This window comes from Rhagoletis pomonella, unplaced genomic scaffold, assembly GCF_013731165.1.
Source record: "Rhagoletis pomonella isolate Grant_MI unplaced genomic scaffold, Rhpom_1.0 Rhpom_scaffold_00004, whole genome shotgun sequence".
Lineage (NCBI taxonomy): Eukaryota > Metazoa > Arthropoda > Insecta > Diptera > Tephritidae > Rhagoletis > Rhagoletis pomonella.
Window position 1 is genome coordinate 43911642 of NW_023458558.1, and position 17225 is coordinate 43928866.

Here is a 17225-nt window from a genome sequence, read left to right on the forward strand (position 1 = left end):
TTTTTAATAAAAAAAAAATTATAAACAAATGGAAATATTTATTACTTCTCGATCAGATTTTTTAATCGTTTACATTGAATAGCATTGCTGATTCTATAATAAATTATTTAAAAGAAAAAAAAAAATAACAAGGAAACTTGCACGGAGTCGCTAGATATTAATTTTTTTCGCCCCTGCCACGGGTGCTTTTGCCTTCATGCCGCATGTCGCGCGGACTCGCAGAGAGCGTGGTGCAACCAGAGAACGAAAAAAAATACAATTTATTTGTAAACATAAGCATAAATTATTTAGTACAAAATATTTTTAAGTAAACATAAATATGTACATTAGAGTGGTCAAAAAAAAATAGGGTGTGGAGCACCCTCCAAAATTTTTTCTCTTGCCGAAAGACGTGCTGTTACCAAACCTTACGTTTCTAGTTATACATTTAAAGGATGCTCATGATGCTCATATTTTACTCTAGAAGTATTGTGTACATATATTAATCAGTAAGTTAAGTATCCTAAGAACATTTCAAATTTCAATTATCTAAAAAAATCGCACAAGCTTCAGTTGTCAGGGCAACAGTTGCTTTTTATAAAAACCACTAATGTATTTGCCAATTTCACAGTGATCTAGGAGCACATTTCAACGTTATTGAGCACCCTGTATTGGTTGCAGTAGAAAACTGAAAGTTGGTATAGGTATTACATACAAATATATAGATAGGATGCTCAGAGGTGCTTTGTATATAAGCGGTAAAAAACATAAATTAATTAAAAGGGCATTTTCAATACCAATTCGTCCTTGCGAACATAAACAATTTTAATTTGTTTTTTTTTTTGTATTCTAAAGTATTTTCTCTTTCATTTGTTACCATATTGTTATTCTACATTGGAAAGAGTTTTTAAATATTTTTTATTTGTTATACCTCATTTTTTATTAAAAAAAGTTGAAAAAAAATTTGGCTGGTTCATGTTTTTTTTGGCGAGCGCTAACTGAAAGTTTTAGATAATTTTTTTGTGACCGGCCACCGAAATTTTCATGTGGGAACGAGAGAAACGAAGCATTCATTTAATTTGACACAGTCTAATGAACATATATGTACGTATATACTTAAATAACTATATATTTCTACTTTTTTGAGACTCTCCTCTCGCCTCCCAAACCAGCTACTGATTCATGTGTTTTTGATATGCTTTAATTGTGATTTCTGTGACAAAAATCTTTTAAATTTCAGTCTGCTGCTCTGTAGTCTAAATTGTCAGCATTTCTATGTTTACTGAAAAATCTTATTTGAACTTTCTGCTTTCTACTGTTTGTATATTAACCTACATCCTTTTGTAGATATAATGTTGTAAGAGCGATCAAACAAACCCAAATCACAAACGTAAATATATCTTTGGCCTTGTTACGTGGCATACTCAAGCGCGTGCAACACATGTTGCAAGTACCACAGTTGTATTTGGGCATATATATTTTTATATTTTTTTTTCATTTCAAATTAGCATTGTATGTCTTTTGCCGCCCTCAACTTCCGTTCTTGCGACATACTTATACATATATTTATGTACACTTTTGCATTCACTCCAATGCATACACATGTATGTAATATATGTATGTTGATGTTAGAATTTAAGTTCTGATGTCACCTACTTGCTACACTTCAGCGAGTTTGACTAAGCACAGCTGTGTGCGTTGAATGAAATTTGATTTATCCTTCATCCGCGCAAACAGCGAACACAAATACGTATGTATGCACATAAATATTTTTGAAGATATCAAGCTCAAGAACCCCAGTGTAAAATCGTAGAATGAATTCAAGCGTGTTTTATGAATTAAGAGCTATTGAAAAAGTTAATTCTATTTTCATAAACACTTTTTAGACAGCAATTCATGTTAACTCCCGTAAGGATTTTAAACCCATTTCCATTGATAACCATCGGTTAGTAACTCATTTAACTTATTAAATAATTTTAGTTTAGCCCTTTAAACTGGGGCAACCCTCAAACACATCAAAAATGTTCTAAATTGTCAAACTAAGTATTTCTTGAAGCTCTTTCATTTGACATTCATTGTTAATATTTCAGATAGGTGGCAACCCTATTCAAAATACTTTCAAACTACTACCTTCTTAAACCTCTTTTGTATGACACCCATATAGCGATACGTTATTCACTTACCAAATTCCTTTAATTAAAATTGAATTACATTTTTTTTAACATGAGGCAACCCACCTAAACCATTTCGATTGGTAATAATTTGAGCTTAATTTCTTAACAGGTGGCAACTTTTTTCGAAAAAGTTTCTTCTTTAACATCCACACCCTAAGCCCTTTTGATTTGGTAAATCACTTTTGAAAATCGAACGAATGGTGTATCTGATGGCATTGATGATTGAAATTTTTTGAATGCAATTTTTTATCAGGTGGCAACTCCTTTTGAAAAAATAAAACCAGTTTGCAATTGGACCAAGTTGACACCCCATTTTTGAAAATCGAACGAAGGGTGCAGATCTTTTATGTGGAACAAAAAATCCCTTCGCGTATTATATATATATAGATATTACTTTTTCCATATTTAAAACTCATACTCTGATGAGTCCGACTGGGAAACTATGAATTTTGAGACTAGATACATATATATGTATGTCGACATATAACTACAGTATCGGTCATATCTATGGCACGCCCTTTCAAAGTGATATTGTGTGCAACTTATGTTTATTTATTTATATTTGAGAATTTTCAATTAAAATACAGTTCTGTCTCTAACAAACCTCATATAAACCCAAGATTAACAATTTGTAGAAAACTTCGAAAAAGTGCAACAAATTTTCACCTACATTTCAAACTTTTCTCTCGGAAGTGTTTGAATTTTTCTGAATACACAGTTTTATAGCCCGAATTTTTTTTTATAATTTTTTTCGCCAAGGATGTTGCGGTTTTCTTCCATATACAAATAAATTGAGTTTATTCCTTATATGGAAGCCAATGCGACAAAAAGAATTCTAAAAAATTAACGGTAATTCGTAGCCACTTGAAATTTGCACCTTATCAGACTAAAATTGCAGGGGCTAAAAAACTGTGTCCTCAAAAAAATTCTATCACTTCCGAGAAAAAAGTTTGAAATTTAGGTGAAAATTTGTTACACTTTTTTGTAGTATTCTACAAATTGTTGAACTTGGGTATATATGGGGTTTGTCCGAGAATGAACTAAATTTTAATTGAAAATTCTTAAAAATAAATAAATAAACATAAGTGGCACCATTAGCGCACGCAAGAGGTGGGTTTTGGGGTTCAAACCCCCCCTAAAGCTAATAACCTCAAATACAATCTGAATCCAGCTCTCAAGGAAATTATAAGAAATATTTATTATAATTTCTGTTGCTTGAAAAAGCGCTTTGATTTTGCTGTAAATTTTCATGAGGGAATAAATATACGAGCATTTTTTTTCTTGAGAGCTGCAAACTGATTTAAGAAATTTCGGTAGAAGAAAATTTCTTTTCCATTTCTCGTCCGTCGTTTTATATGAATTTTTCGTTTTTCTTGAGAGTTCAGTTAATTTTTTCGGTATTTGAAATATTAAAAAAATTTAGCAATCGTGAAAAATCACCTTCTCTATCGAAAATCAGAAATCGAAAAAATGAACATAGAAGTGCAAAAATTCATGGAATCAATAAATTTATTTTTACTGATCTTTTTTAAAATTTTTTATTAGGTACTTTTGAAAGTTGAGCGCATCTTGAGTTTATAGAACTTTTTATTAAGCAAGTAGTTTTTAAGGAAAGAACACAACCGACTTCAATTCTCATAATCAAATTTAGGGGTACCGTTAATTTCTTCATGATCCAATCATCGGATCTCTAAAACAAATTACGGGACGAACCTTGAGGTACTATCTTTCTAATAAAAAAAGGATTATTGAAAACGGTTCACGTGGTCCAATGTTATGTATTCCGGCGAGATGATAACCTCCCTTTTTTTTTAAGTCGGTTAAAAGCGTTTGAGTTCTGTTAATCTGTAAATAAAGTGCAGTTTATGAATTTTAAAACGTTTATTTATTTATTACATACTGTACATAAAACGTGCATAAAAGTATATTAAAGAGGGTATTATCTGAAGCAAATTTACAGTATTTTCCGGTGATATATCTTCAGAAATATAAAACCCCCCCTAAAATATATTCCTGGGTGCGCCCCTGAGTGGCACACAATATCACTTTGAAATGGCGTGCTATAGATATGGCCGATACTGTATATATATATGCTTATGTACATTTTCATGTATGCTAATAATAAGATTAAAGTTTTTTGACAGATTTTTGACAAGCGAAATTTAAATTTGATCTATAGGTGATTTTTGACAAGGTTTCAATTTCACCTGATACATATTGGAATGTTCCTCTCACCTTTTCTATGTGTGTATGTATGTAGGTAGGTACATATGTATGTATGTGGACAATTGGTTAGTTTAGTGATGCTCAAACCAACTCATATGGGTAAGTTGCTCGTATTAGCATGGAAGCATAATATTTTAGCGAGCTCGCAGGTCCCCGCGTGTTGACTGCGTGCACCTCTGCTGGGCATCACCTAGCGGTTAGTTTAATTTGGTATACATATATATGTTCATACCTAATTAAATCTTTGCTTGAGAAATCTCTCCGTGAGCAAGCGTTGCAAATTGATTGAAAAAACCGCTTGAAAAGAAATTATTTTGAGAATAAGAACTGAGAAATTTAAGGGCTTAACACTCTTGCCAAATTTGGTTAAGAGATTTAGTACTATTGTTTCTTAGTGTAGGTGAATCAAATTGTTTCTATTTGCAATTACTTTTAATTTTATTTTGTATTTAGTATAAAATATATCAAATTTCTTAATTTCACGAAATTTTAACTGTGAATACTTTTTCATAAAGTTTTGTGGCTGTGAGTCTTAAACTCAAAATAATTTACCAAATAATTCTTTTATGGATGTTAATGAAATGGACAATTTAAATTTTCATTTCCACTTCACAATTTCATGGCAAGAGAATTGTCTCCCGGGTGCAATGCGAAAATAGAACAAAAATAATGTGAGAAAATATTGTTAGACATTCGGCGGTTTGCAGTATGTGACCAATGAATTATGACTAATGAATCCCGCCTGAATCGGTTTGTTCGTCAATCGCTGTATTTAAGCTCAATTAATGATAGGCCCAAGAAGTGATCTATTTCGTCGGGGTCGGACCAAAAGTAGAGGCGTGTTAGTTGGGTGGGATTGAGCAGGGACGTGAAGAGGTGGTTGGGTTGGTGTGGGCAGTCTCCATATACCGGACACTCATCATCGGGCCAAGTGCTTCGTGAATGCATGATGCGGACGCTCCTTCTCGAGCAAGGGGATTTTCACGTCTGTGACACTCCCACTGAGAATTTCGTTATGCTCCCGTTATGCAGGTGGTGCTCAGGCAACATCAGAAGGCAGCATCCTGTCGCTGTCCGGAGTGCGGCAACACGTCAGTAGCCGCCTCCACTGCGTCCAACTAGTTTCTGGGGACCAAACAGGTGCAGCATAATTGAGAACCGGTCGGTCAATTGTCTTGTATATTTCCAGCAACGTTTCTTTGTCTTTGCCCAAAGTACTTCCGGCGAGCGACTTGGGACCTTGATGCGGCTACATACTTTGTTGATGACAGCAGTTGTGTGAGCAGAGCTTTCCTCGATTTTTATTCTGAAGTAAAGCGTACTGATCTGAAAGTGAACGTAAGGAACAGTCGCCCAACTAAGTCACACTTAACCACTTTAATTTTGAAGATAAGAGAACTTTGCTTACTCGGGTACTACCATCCAAAATGTCCAACTTGAAATGCAACAGAGAATCACGAATTTCAAAAGATGTTCCTGTAGACTAATACGTAACTGAAAGGAAAAGTCTGCCGGTTTAATCATGCCTTTTTCAAGTTGTAGGCGGTGATGAAACGGTAGAATTTTTACCCTATTTAACATGCTCTCCTGCGGTATAGCCTGTTGCCACCACCGACTATGGCTCAGTGGTATGAAGCTAATAGAAAAAGGTTGAGGTATAATCCTATCTGTTATCGAAAAATGTATGTTATATCGTACCTCGTATCCGAAAAATGCAATACCTCGTATAAGTTAGTCCGAATACTTCACAAAAAACGAAGAAACTTATTGCATTTGGCGGATACGAGCTAATGCGTGCCCATCGATGATATAAAAGTGGTTGGTTTATAAACTGCCATGAATCAAATTGATGGATAATTGAAAACAAAAAAGTGATATCTAACAAAACTGTCTTTTGCTTCACTTACAAACATAAGGACATTATCCTTGAAGGGCTACTTAAATATTGTAATGGCTTACAATATTATGGTAATCGTAAAAGTATATTATCAAAATTAGGCACAACAACAGCTAAAGCATCTGTAGTACACATAAAATACACACTAAATGACACAGCGCCGCTGATTAGGTGTGCTAATCAGCTTTCACCAATCACTATGTGAGTGCACATTTGAACATATTAGTAGGTGATGGTGGCGACTTTGAGCATTGTCAAATATAATACAGGAATAGAGTGAAATGATTCGCAAAAGTTCAGATAGAGATGTACAGCAAAATTACCTGAAACCTGAACTCCAGCTCTGTAATACAGATTAGCATAACACTTCTCCATGGGGTTAATCCATGGAGTACATAGCCCAATAATCGGGTACTGGTGTAGAGACCCGAGTTGGTCCGCTATTGCATTTCATAGCAGTATTTTGTAAGTACTCCAATATGCCAAAAATGGACCACGTGGTCCAAAGATTTTCGCAGGATATGGCCACTCAAATACACATCTGTGTTAGAATGGTCTAGGTTTTGTATGGGGAAAAAATGCCATCGTAGAAAACGGGCACCCCATCAGTTTTACCCTTTTGATATCTGTAACATCTATAACACCTTTCAGTTACTGTAACCAATACTGGATGCTCAATGACCTCGAAATGCGTTTCTGAATTCCTTTTGCAAAAGTATTGGTGATTTCTTTTTAAAGAGCCACTGTTGACAAGACAACTGAGCTTGTAATATTTTTCAAATTTGAAATATTCTAAATATTCTTAGGTTGCTTAACCAATCGTTTGGCTGAAATGTGTACAATATACTTCTAGAGTAAAATATAAACGTTTCATGAGCATCGTCTAAATTTATACTTAAAAAAGTATAGTTTGCTGCCAGCACCTCATTCGGCAAGAGGATAAATTTGGGAAGGTGCCCCGGTATCTGGCAATTTTTTTTTGACCACCTTAATGTACGTACATACATACATATGTAGGTATACATATACATGTGTTTGTATATATACACATATTCTAATATATGCCGCTGTGGTGTAGGGGTAAGCAGTGCGCGCTTCCACTCCGCAGTGCCTGGGCTTAAGCCATGGTCAAAGAAACATCGCAAAAAATTTTGAAAAAAGGTTATTTCTTAACAGCGGTATTTCTGTCATGAAAAAAAGCTTCTCATAAAATTACAATCGCCGTTCGAAGTTGGCGTAAAATTGTAGGTCCTTCCCCTTTGTAGGACAACATCAAGGCGCACGCAACAAATCGGAGGAGAGGAGAGGCCAAACAGGAATATATGTATGTGTAAGCGCATATGCAGTCCATGCGCGCCTACTGAGATATTTTGTTGATTAATGCAGAAATTCTATTCTCTTGCGAATATGGAACTGCCTATGTGGTTTTGGCAATGACAGTTTGTAGTGGTTACAACAAAAGTTGAAACCGCAAGCCGGACATCCTTCGAGATGCTCGAAATAGTTGGAACTAAACAGCGAATATGTGGGGCAAACGTTAAGACGAAAGTTTCAATGAGGTGAGTAGTTAAAGTTATGGCTGTCCAATTTATGGTTTGTCAAATAGTCGCAATAAGCTACATACATCCCCTTAAATAATATTCGGAGTGCTCAGAATTTATAAGTCTAAAATGAGTATTTCTTTCGACATGAAAATGATTCTAAGACCGGTCTGGTTGACTGACTCATTTCGGACTCTTTTGATGTCATAAATTCTGAGTTGAAAAAAAAGTAACAAAGTTCACGTAGAAGTAAAAGTTTATTAATATTAACAGATTTAAAATAGGCACCATAGACGGTAGTCATTTATGTACGAGCTGACTCGCCTTTCGACTACACACAGTTGAATACCTCAGAGTCCGGCCAGAGTCATGTCGGTGTAACACATATTTAATCTCACGAACACATCCAAACCGACTCGCGAGTCAGACGCACCGTGTATGCCGTGTCATACTTCAGACCATGATGAAAACATAACAAGGTAGAACCGTTCTCTCAATTTGTCGGCCATGATTTTTTTTTGAAGTTTGCAAAAATTTTAAAATCACATTAAAGGGAAAATAAAAAATTGAAATTGTTCGAAATTGTTGTTGCTTGAGATTGAAAATGAAAATGATGTGTGTGAGTTTGTGAGTAAATTTAAAAATTAAATTGTTTGGAAACGCCAAGTATTTTAAAAGTGACTCTCAGCGGTTCTACCTTACTATATTTTTATCATGCTTCAGACTATAATATGATTCCTAACTTGGACTGAATATTTGTATATGTGGTGGCAATGTAAATAATACAAGTATTCAGTGCATTTTTTATATATTTTAGGTATGCAAGTACTCACCTATCCACGGATATGCAGCACAAATGCAAAATGCTCGCGGTTGAGAAGTATACATCCAAACTGTTCCACAAATCGCAAACAAACGTGCCGAAATTCCAGCTGAAAGGCAAAGTAAACCAGAAAATGAATTACAATTTATGATAGTCAAAACAAATAACTAATGGGTGTAAATGAAAAATTTTTTAGGACAAGTACCTAGGTATAAATTTATATTGCAAATGAAAGATGTTTCTTAAAGGTTGCTCTAAATTTCCGAGGGCACATTTGGGGTCGGATTGCGAGTAATTATGAAAGTGCCGGGGCAGTAGTCCTGAGGGTATAAATATGTGCTTTTTTATATAATATCAAATTAAGTATCTGCCATCACAGCAACATATATAGGTTACATTTTTTTACCAATCTGGTATATTTTCGGTAATGCTGAATTACCACAAGGCATTACAATGGCAAAACGGTATTTCCTTTAAAAAATTCCATGCGGAAAAAGATATAATGACTCTTTATATGTACATATTGGTACTTGTATTTTCTAATGCCCAATATTGTTATTAAAAATTTTGTCATTTAATGCATAGTGAAAACTCAGCATAAGAATCATGGCTGCGCAGAAATGCCTAAACGATTTTTCATCAAAATTTAGTTCAGTGTTTCTTTAACTATAAAAATTGCTCCTTTTTAAATCTCACTAATTTTAAAATGGAAGTGGTGGAAGTGGTTTGTTTTTTATGTAGTACTCTAGTATAGTGCACGGACTTTACCACTTTCTTGGTAGATGTACGTATTTTTTAGCTGTATTTTATTTTCTACCATTTTTGCCAACAAAGACTAAAAATCGATCAATATTTTCTCGAAAGAAAGCATACATATTTTAACATGGATTATAACTAAAATAATTACGAAAAGTTAACACTGACCATAACCAATTTAAAAGTGAAATTGTATCTCTATCAACTATTTATGGAAATACTTTTCGTTGTCAATACTTTTTCTTTGTGGGAGACTGCCAAACGAATGGTGTGCAAACTTAAAACATTTCAAAACTTCAAAGAATTTTTAAGTGCAGAGTAATTGTTTGTTTTAATGTAAAATGGGGCCAGAATCAAGGCATCCGTGATCGAATCAAATTCGGTTCGAAATTTTCTTTACAGCCTTTGGTAGCGAGTTAGCTGTTTTCAGTTCAAAATATATTTTAGAGAAAACAGCTGTCATTTTGTTTCGTTCGATTCGAATCGTATTTCATTCGATCACTGATGCCACCATTCGGGTCCACTTGTATGTATTACATATTTATGCGTTTTTGTTGAATGTATTATTGTTTTAGTACCAGGTTGACAGAGCTTTGCCCGAAGTGCATGTAGTTTTCATGATTTGGATAGCTTAAAAAAAATACTTTGGAAATAAACAAAAAAAAAAGTATTTCCATATCTATTGAGCAAATTCTTGCTATAAAATTTATGTGGCAGCCCTATAGCGAAATACTCTGGAATGGATGGTACATATCTTTTGATGGTACATATCTTTTGATCGTATATATACTGTGTATACATAAAAAAAAAATATTGATTGAAATTGACAAAATAAAAGTTTGTATTACATAGAAACGTGGCAACCCTGATGGTAAATACTTTCTAACCACAGTTCTCAACAATACCTTTCATTGGATGTCCTTACTGCTATGCTTTAGATAAATTGTGTAGAATCGAAAATAAGTGGCAACCCTACACTATTGTCCTAAGAGATAACATTTTGTATTATTTAATCTGTGTATCTATGAATAGTAATATTTTACCTTTTTCCTGAACAAAAAATTATACAATACAATTTATTCCTAGGTGAATTCATATAATAAGGTGACAGCAGAAGTTCAAAAACAAAAATGCCACTAAAAAATTTTACGCAAAGTGACATAATAATTACAACAAATTCATCATTTTGACATTAAAAATCCCTGAGGCGAAAATCCAGCTGCTTTGGTAGCACCATTTTTCGCTTTCATTTATCCTAAATGAGTATAAATTATCCAATGTGTACCAACTTCTACCAGCAGAGACCAAATACCACTGCCCCATTTGACTTTCTTTGTCGCTCTTTCCGAATACAGAAAAAGTACTTCTCCACTTGGTCATTCCATTGTATTCGTGGGCGCGCTTGCTTTCATTTTTCGCTCATGTATACTGATAATTATCGCAAATAGTTTGTACGAATGCCCAAGTCAGCACAATCGCACTGAAGACTAGATATATGTTTTTATAACTAATTTCGGGAATAGCCATAGCTTCTACCTTTTGGTCTTTTCGGCTTTTTCCAATTTTGCAAAAGCAAAAACTGTCGAGAAACTCAATTAATATTGCGAATACGATATCGATATAGAAAGCTTAAATTCTGATATAGTTTTGTAGTAGCTGAATCACTACTCGGGCCTGATAAAACCCTGTCTGGTTTAAAGGCATCAAGGTGGCGATTCTTCATGAAGTCATGGCATGAAATATCAGTTTTTTAAATACCTTGATAATTAGGAAAACGCTGAAAGTAATTTTTGCATGGCAAAATGTACGTATGTACATACACCTGTAGCTTTTGCTTAAAGTTATATTTTTTCTCTTTTTTCTATCTGCTTTTGCTTAAAGTTAAATTTTTTTCTTTTTTTCTATCTAGACCCCTATCTTTACCCGTGTTCGTTCTAATAACATTTTTGGTATTCTGTTTTCCTTTATCTTCATCTTTATCTTTATATTCTATCGATAACAAAATCGATAGTAACATCCGACAAAATATTGATAATTAAACCGACGAAAATATCGATAACAAAATCGATGACAAATTGGACAAAAATTTTGATAGCAAAATCGATAATCTTATTGGTAGCAAAGTCGATCAGAAAATCCATTAAAATATCGATAACAAAAATCTATTAGAAAATCTATACAAATTGTCTACAAAAATATCGATAATAAAATCGATAAATAGTCGATAAGAAAATCGATAAACAACTGTCATCAAAATCGATAAATAATCAATAAAAAATCAATAACAATATCGATAAAACATATCGCTGACAAATTTGATAGAAACACTAATAACAAATTCGATAATAAAATCGATAAATAATTGATAACAATATCGATAACAAAATCGATAAATAGCTATAACAAAATTGATAACAAAATAATTAAAAATATGGATAACAAAATCGATAACAAAATTTCTTAAAACATCGATAACAAAATCGATATATACATCGATAACACAATCGATAATAATTTGATAAATAATTGTTAACAAAATCTATATCAAAATCGATAACAAAAATAATAACAATATCGCAAACAAAACCGTTAAAAATATCGATTAAAAAATCGATAACAAAGTCGATAAAAATATCAATTATTATATCCACAAGTTCCGAAAATATCGATACCAAAATCGATAACAATATCGATAAAAACTTCGATAACAAAATCAATAAAACTATCGACTGTTATATCGATAAGTCCAGAGATTTACGAAAATCTTTAAAATCCCAAAATAGTTCCCAAGTTGAGGGTCTGGGTCTCTATCTATATCCTTTTCTCTATAATTTTTTACTAAGCTTTTTTACTAAAGTAGGTCTTTCGCTTTTTGTAAGCCAACTTTTTATCACCGATCCATTTCGCTGCCTTATCCTGAGTGTGGCCCAAAAAAAAAATTCACCCGAAAATTTTAAATCCCCCATAGTAAATACATGGAAACCAAAATTGAAAAGTGAAAATGAAATTCATGATAAGGCTGAATTTATTCTATTCTCTCTTGTTTTACTCTACTAACTAGCTCAGGCAATTTTTGCAGCATTTCAATTGTAGTTAAATACTATGAAATTTCATCTTGAATATCTCTTTTTCATTTTACAAACTCTTCTCTATACCGTTGTGTTTGTTACAGCTTAAATGCCCCCATTAGTGCTTAATCAATTTTCATGCATAATTTTCCAACTCTTTGAGTGTTAACTCATTGATCTTTCAGTTGGAAACTTTTGAAAACGTATGTACATGTGAATATATATATGCATGCATGTACATTTGTACAAAACTAGGAAAATTCGATGAAATTTTCATTAGGTTTCATGAAAATTTCCAGGTTTTTGATTAAATTCTTTAGAAATATTTTGGGTATACAATTTTGTAGCCCTTTGAGTTTAAGCAGAATATGATGAAAGTTTGAAGTAGCTAAATACAAATTACCGTAGATTTTTGATTTTATTTTTTTATGTGAACTGTCTCCGACACAAAAAAATTTCAAATATTAATGGTAACTTGAAGAAACTTCAAACTTATTTCACTAACATTCCAATTATTTCAAAAAAGTCTAATAAACAAGCTGGAAATTTTCATGAAAATTAATGGAAATTTTATTGAGTTTTCCCAGTTTTTGTACAAAGCCTGGAATTTTATTCAACTATGAATACAAAAAAAAAACAAAATTACAAAAATTGTTTGACACGAAAAACTTTACGATTATTAACAAAATACTTTCTTTCGTTGAGCTGCTTCTTTTGACTGGCAGCAACTGTATGTACGCTGAGAAATATTATCATTTTTCATTTTGCTTACAAAGGAAGGACAAGAAGTACACTCGAATATTTGCCATGGCGTTTTAGAATTTTTTCTAAAACTTCTAAATGTTTTGAATACAAGAAATCGAATTTACTTGACATTGATAAAAAATTACATCTTTAAAGACATTAATATCGAAAATACGGTGATCCGGAGGCACGGCTTTGAAGTTTAAAATAAATATTTTTTGATAATCTAAGAATAAGTAACTTCAGAAGGTTTCAAAAAATAAAATACACATGCATGACAGTTTTATGTTTTAAAGATTTATGAGGAAAAATATTATTTTTTGACCATAAAATTTGAACAATTCCATGAAAAAATATAGTTCAAAGTATATGTATGGAAAACTTCAATGCAACGGCGCGCGGTTAAATATTAGCCGATTTAAAAAACCAGATCTCCTTATTTTCGATGTTCTTCAATAGTAAGGGGTCCGCTGGCTAGAAAAAATGTTTAAATTTGTTTTAATACTCGCGAATGCATTTATCTTATTTTAAGAGAATTTATTTAAAACATCAGCGATAATTTGCAATACCTTTTGCCACAGTTTAATGATGTGTGGCAGAATCAAAGAAGCAAGTAAATCAACCGAAATTTGTATTCGTGCAAGGAGAAATGAAAATAAAAAAATTGAATTTTCACTCAAAAGTGTTGGTTAATTGAATAGTATACTATAGTAGGTTTATACATAGAATGTACGTACAAAAGAGAAATAATTTGTTGCTTGCATTGATGTTGCTCATACGCCATGTAGGCGGACGAGACATGGAGCTTAGAGTAAGAAATAAATTGAATTTTCATATGTATGTGCGCATATGTACATAAGCGTGTGTGTCAAAATAAATAGAACATGAAAAACGACGTTATAAATAAATTAAAACTTGCTTATATAAATAAAACAAAAAATTAATTTAAATAATATTTCACATTTCAACACTTCGCCGACAGCTATCTACTTTGTCGTTCTCTAAAAATAACTGAATGAAAAAAAAATAAACGTATGTATGTATGTGGTTATTCATGTACATATTTTCTTTTCATTCATGACTTTTCAAAACAAATGCGGTTTTGGCAGAAAAATATTTATTTTGATTAATAACATACATAACTTTTCTCTGAAAAAATTGTTAATGATTCGAAAATTTTTAATAAATATTTTCAAAATTTTTGTCATCGAATTATTTTGTCTCTCGGTTTCATGGCCATATTTTATTTCGTTTAGTATGTCTGGGACATATTTACAAAAAATCAAGTAGTCATATTAAAATACTCCAGCGCGCTAGATACTACTTAAAAGTAATGTTAAGTGAACCTGAGTAAAGCTCCCATTCAAAAGACTGACGATTCGGGTATGACGCAGATTTTGGAAACTGAGAAAAACAAGGCCCTTTTTAACTACTTAAACCCGTAAGATTTTTACACAGACAGTTTTTTTTGACGCCGATACATAATGTGTTAAATTTCCATTACGATTAGTAATCATTATTTTTTTTTCATTTTCTTATTTTAATGATTACTTTAATTTTCTTACATAACTCAGCCATTAATAATTAATTATTAATTTTAATTATTAATTTCCATTAAAAATTTCAAACAATTAGAAATAATCAGATTGTCTTTTTTTTAAGTATTTCTTTATTTTTAATTGTTTGATTATTTTTAATTATTTGATTGTTTTTAATCATTTTATTGTTTTTGAATATTTGACTATCTGCAGGTATTTGACTATTTCTAATTATATAATTATTTTTAATTGTTTTTCCAAATAGATGCAGCTGTGTTTGGCAAGCAAATTTTTATAAGTTAGTCTTAAATAACTGAGACCAAATTCACTGTACGAGTAAATACTTGTACTGTAGTTTACAAGTAAGAAATGATTTCTCATAAGCATTTTTAATGTGAACTGTTTTTGCTATTTATTAATACTTCTAGAAAGAATTTTGTAGAGAACACATTGAAGCAGATCTTCCATATAGACATAGCGATGTATGTATATTAAAATTTTTTGTCTTTATTTTGACTTAAAAAAAGCATACAATGAACTTAATATAATATACAAAATGCCTTTTTCGGTTCCTGCTACCACTGAAAAGGATTCCTTGATGCAAGAACAACAAAAATATCTGTTTAAAACTTTTCAAAGAGTTCACCTCATACTGTTTTCAGTTAAAAAAAAAAATTAAAACAAATTGAGAACCCCCTAATTTGAAGGTGATTTGAAAGGTGAAGGAACTTTTTTTTTTTATCCAACGAAATTATTTTTGCTCGATTTTCTATCTAAAAGGCTTTCAAATGCTGTTATTTCGCTAGATGTTTTTGTATTCAACATATTACATTTTGTCAATATCTACACTGTGCGGTGTTTAACAAGAACTTTTAATTTGCTAATTTCTTATATATCATTCACACTACAGCATTAACCACAGAAATTACATTCCCGAACATTGTACAATATATTATTCGTAAGTTGAAATAAACCAAAAGTAATCAAACAATTATATTTAACATATAATTAAAAGAATCCAAAACAATTCAAAATAATCAAATAATTGTATTAATCTTGCAATCAGAAATAATTAAATAATTATATTAATCGGGTAATTAAAAAATTTCAAAAATAATTGGAAATAATCATAAATAACGAAATAATTACGTAATCAAAATTAATTAATTAATTAATTAAATTTTTGTTTGAAAGTCATTAATTATTAAACATTAAAAAGGTGCAAATAATCGTATTTAGTCATTAAATGGTTGCCCAACAAGAACATGCTTTAATTAATAATCATTATGATTATTAATCATTATTTAACAGGTCCGTTTCCAACTCGTTTGCAATTTGCAATCACTATGCCAATTGTACCTATGAGATATTTGTCTTGCACTAAAGTATTTTTATGACTATATTCATTATGCCACCGCAATTTCAGCGCCATTTTCAACTACAAGTAAGTTTTGCTGCGAGTTTCTATGTATAACCCTGCTTCATCGTCCCTAGTTATTCCCTATCTGCTGTTTCCTTTCTTTCGTTTTTTTTTTGCCAATTTCCCAACAATGTCATAATCATTTCATTTGCCAAACTTTTCGAGTAAAGGAAACTTGTACTGCATTTTTCTACCTACATATTAAAAATGCACCCATACATACATATGCATGTACAATTATATTAACACACCATCACAGTCTCTTCGCCCCATTCGTTTTCATTTCACTTATTACCCGCCAACCCGTGCATATTCTCTGTTTGTACATAGTCACTTGAGCGTGGTCGTGCAGCTCATTATATAATCTACAGCAGCGCTTCGCGAAACGAGCGAAATTCGCATAAAATTTTTTAACTAAAATAAAGAAAAAAAAAACATTGAAAAATGAGCAAACGAAAAAGTGAAAAGTGCCATGTCTTTGGCAAGGGTAAAAAATACTAAAGCTAACTGGAATGTTGGAGGGATCGTGGCGCAATGGACGGTGAAATACTTTCTTAATCACATATTTCAAGTATACATACATGTAAATATGTCAGACTTACTGGCACTACCACCTGTACAACAACACATTCGCTCATTTTAACAAGCGAATTTATCACCTGGCGACACCACGACGGTGATTGTGAACGAAATGAAATGGAATGGGGCGGCAATGGGCAGGCAACATCCTCCCTTCGATGACAACGGCAGTTGGTGGCATATTGCCTTTCGTAGAGCGATCAACCGTAAGAAAGCGCATACAAGAAAGGTAAAAGTTTTTGGTAATGGCACATGAAGTCTAGCAAAAATGCCTTTGATTGCTGTCAGCGCCGGTACAGTTCCTTTCATAATAAATTTACCTGCCAAGAACTGAAGCAGAAGAAGAAGAAGAATTTATCAAGGCAAGTACATACTATTTGTGTATGTATGTAAGTAGATAGTCATGATTTAAATGAGTTTTAATTGGGTCGTTGACGGTTTCACCGTAGTCACTGACATTGCTGCAATAGCGACACACTT

The 17225-nt window shown here is 32.3% G+C and overlaps 1 protein-coding gene across 1 annotated transcript in view; it reads right to left on the bottom strand.

The window, feature by feature from the left end:
- Nucleotides 1–17225, bottom strand: part of LOC118738231 (octopamine receptor beta-2R) — a 39558-nt gene that overhangs the window by 14783 nt on the left and 7550 nt on the right. The window contains 1 exon segment of the mRNA XM_036469156.1: nucleotides 8651–8749. Within this exon segment, the coding sequence (XP_036325049.1) occupies nucleotides 8651–8749 (99 nt within the window).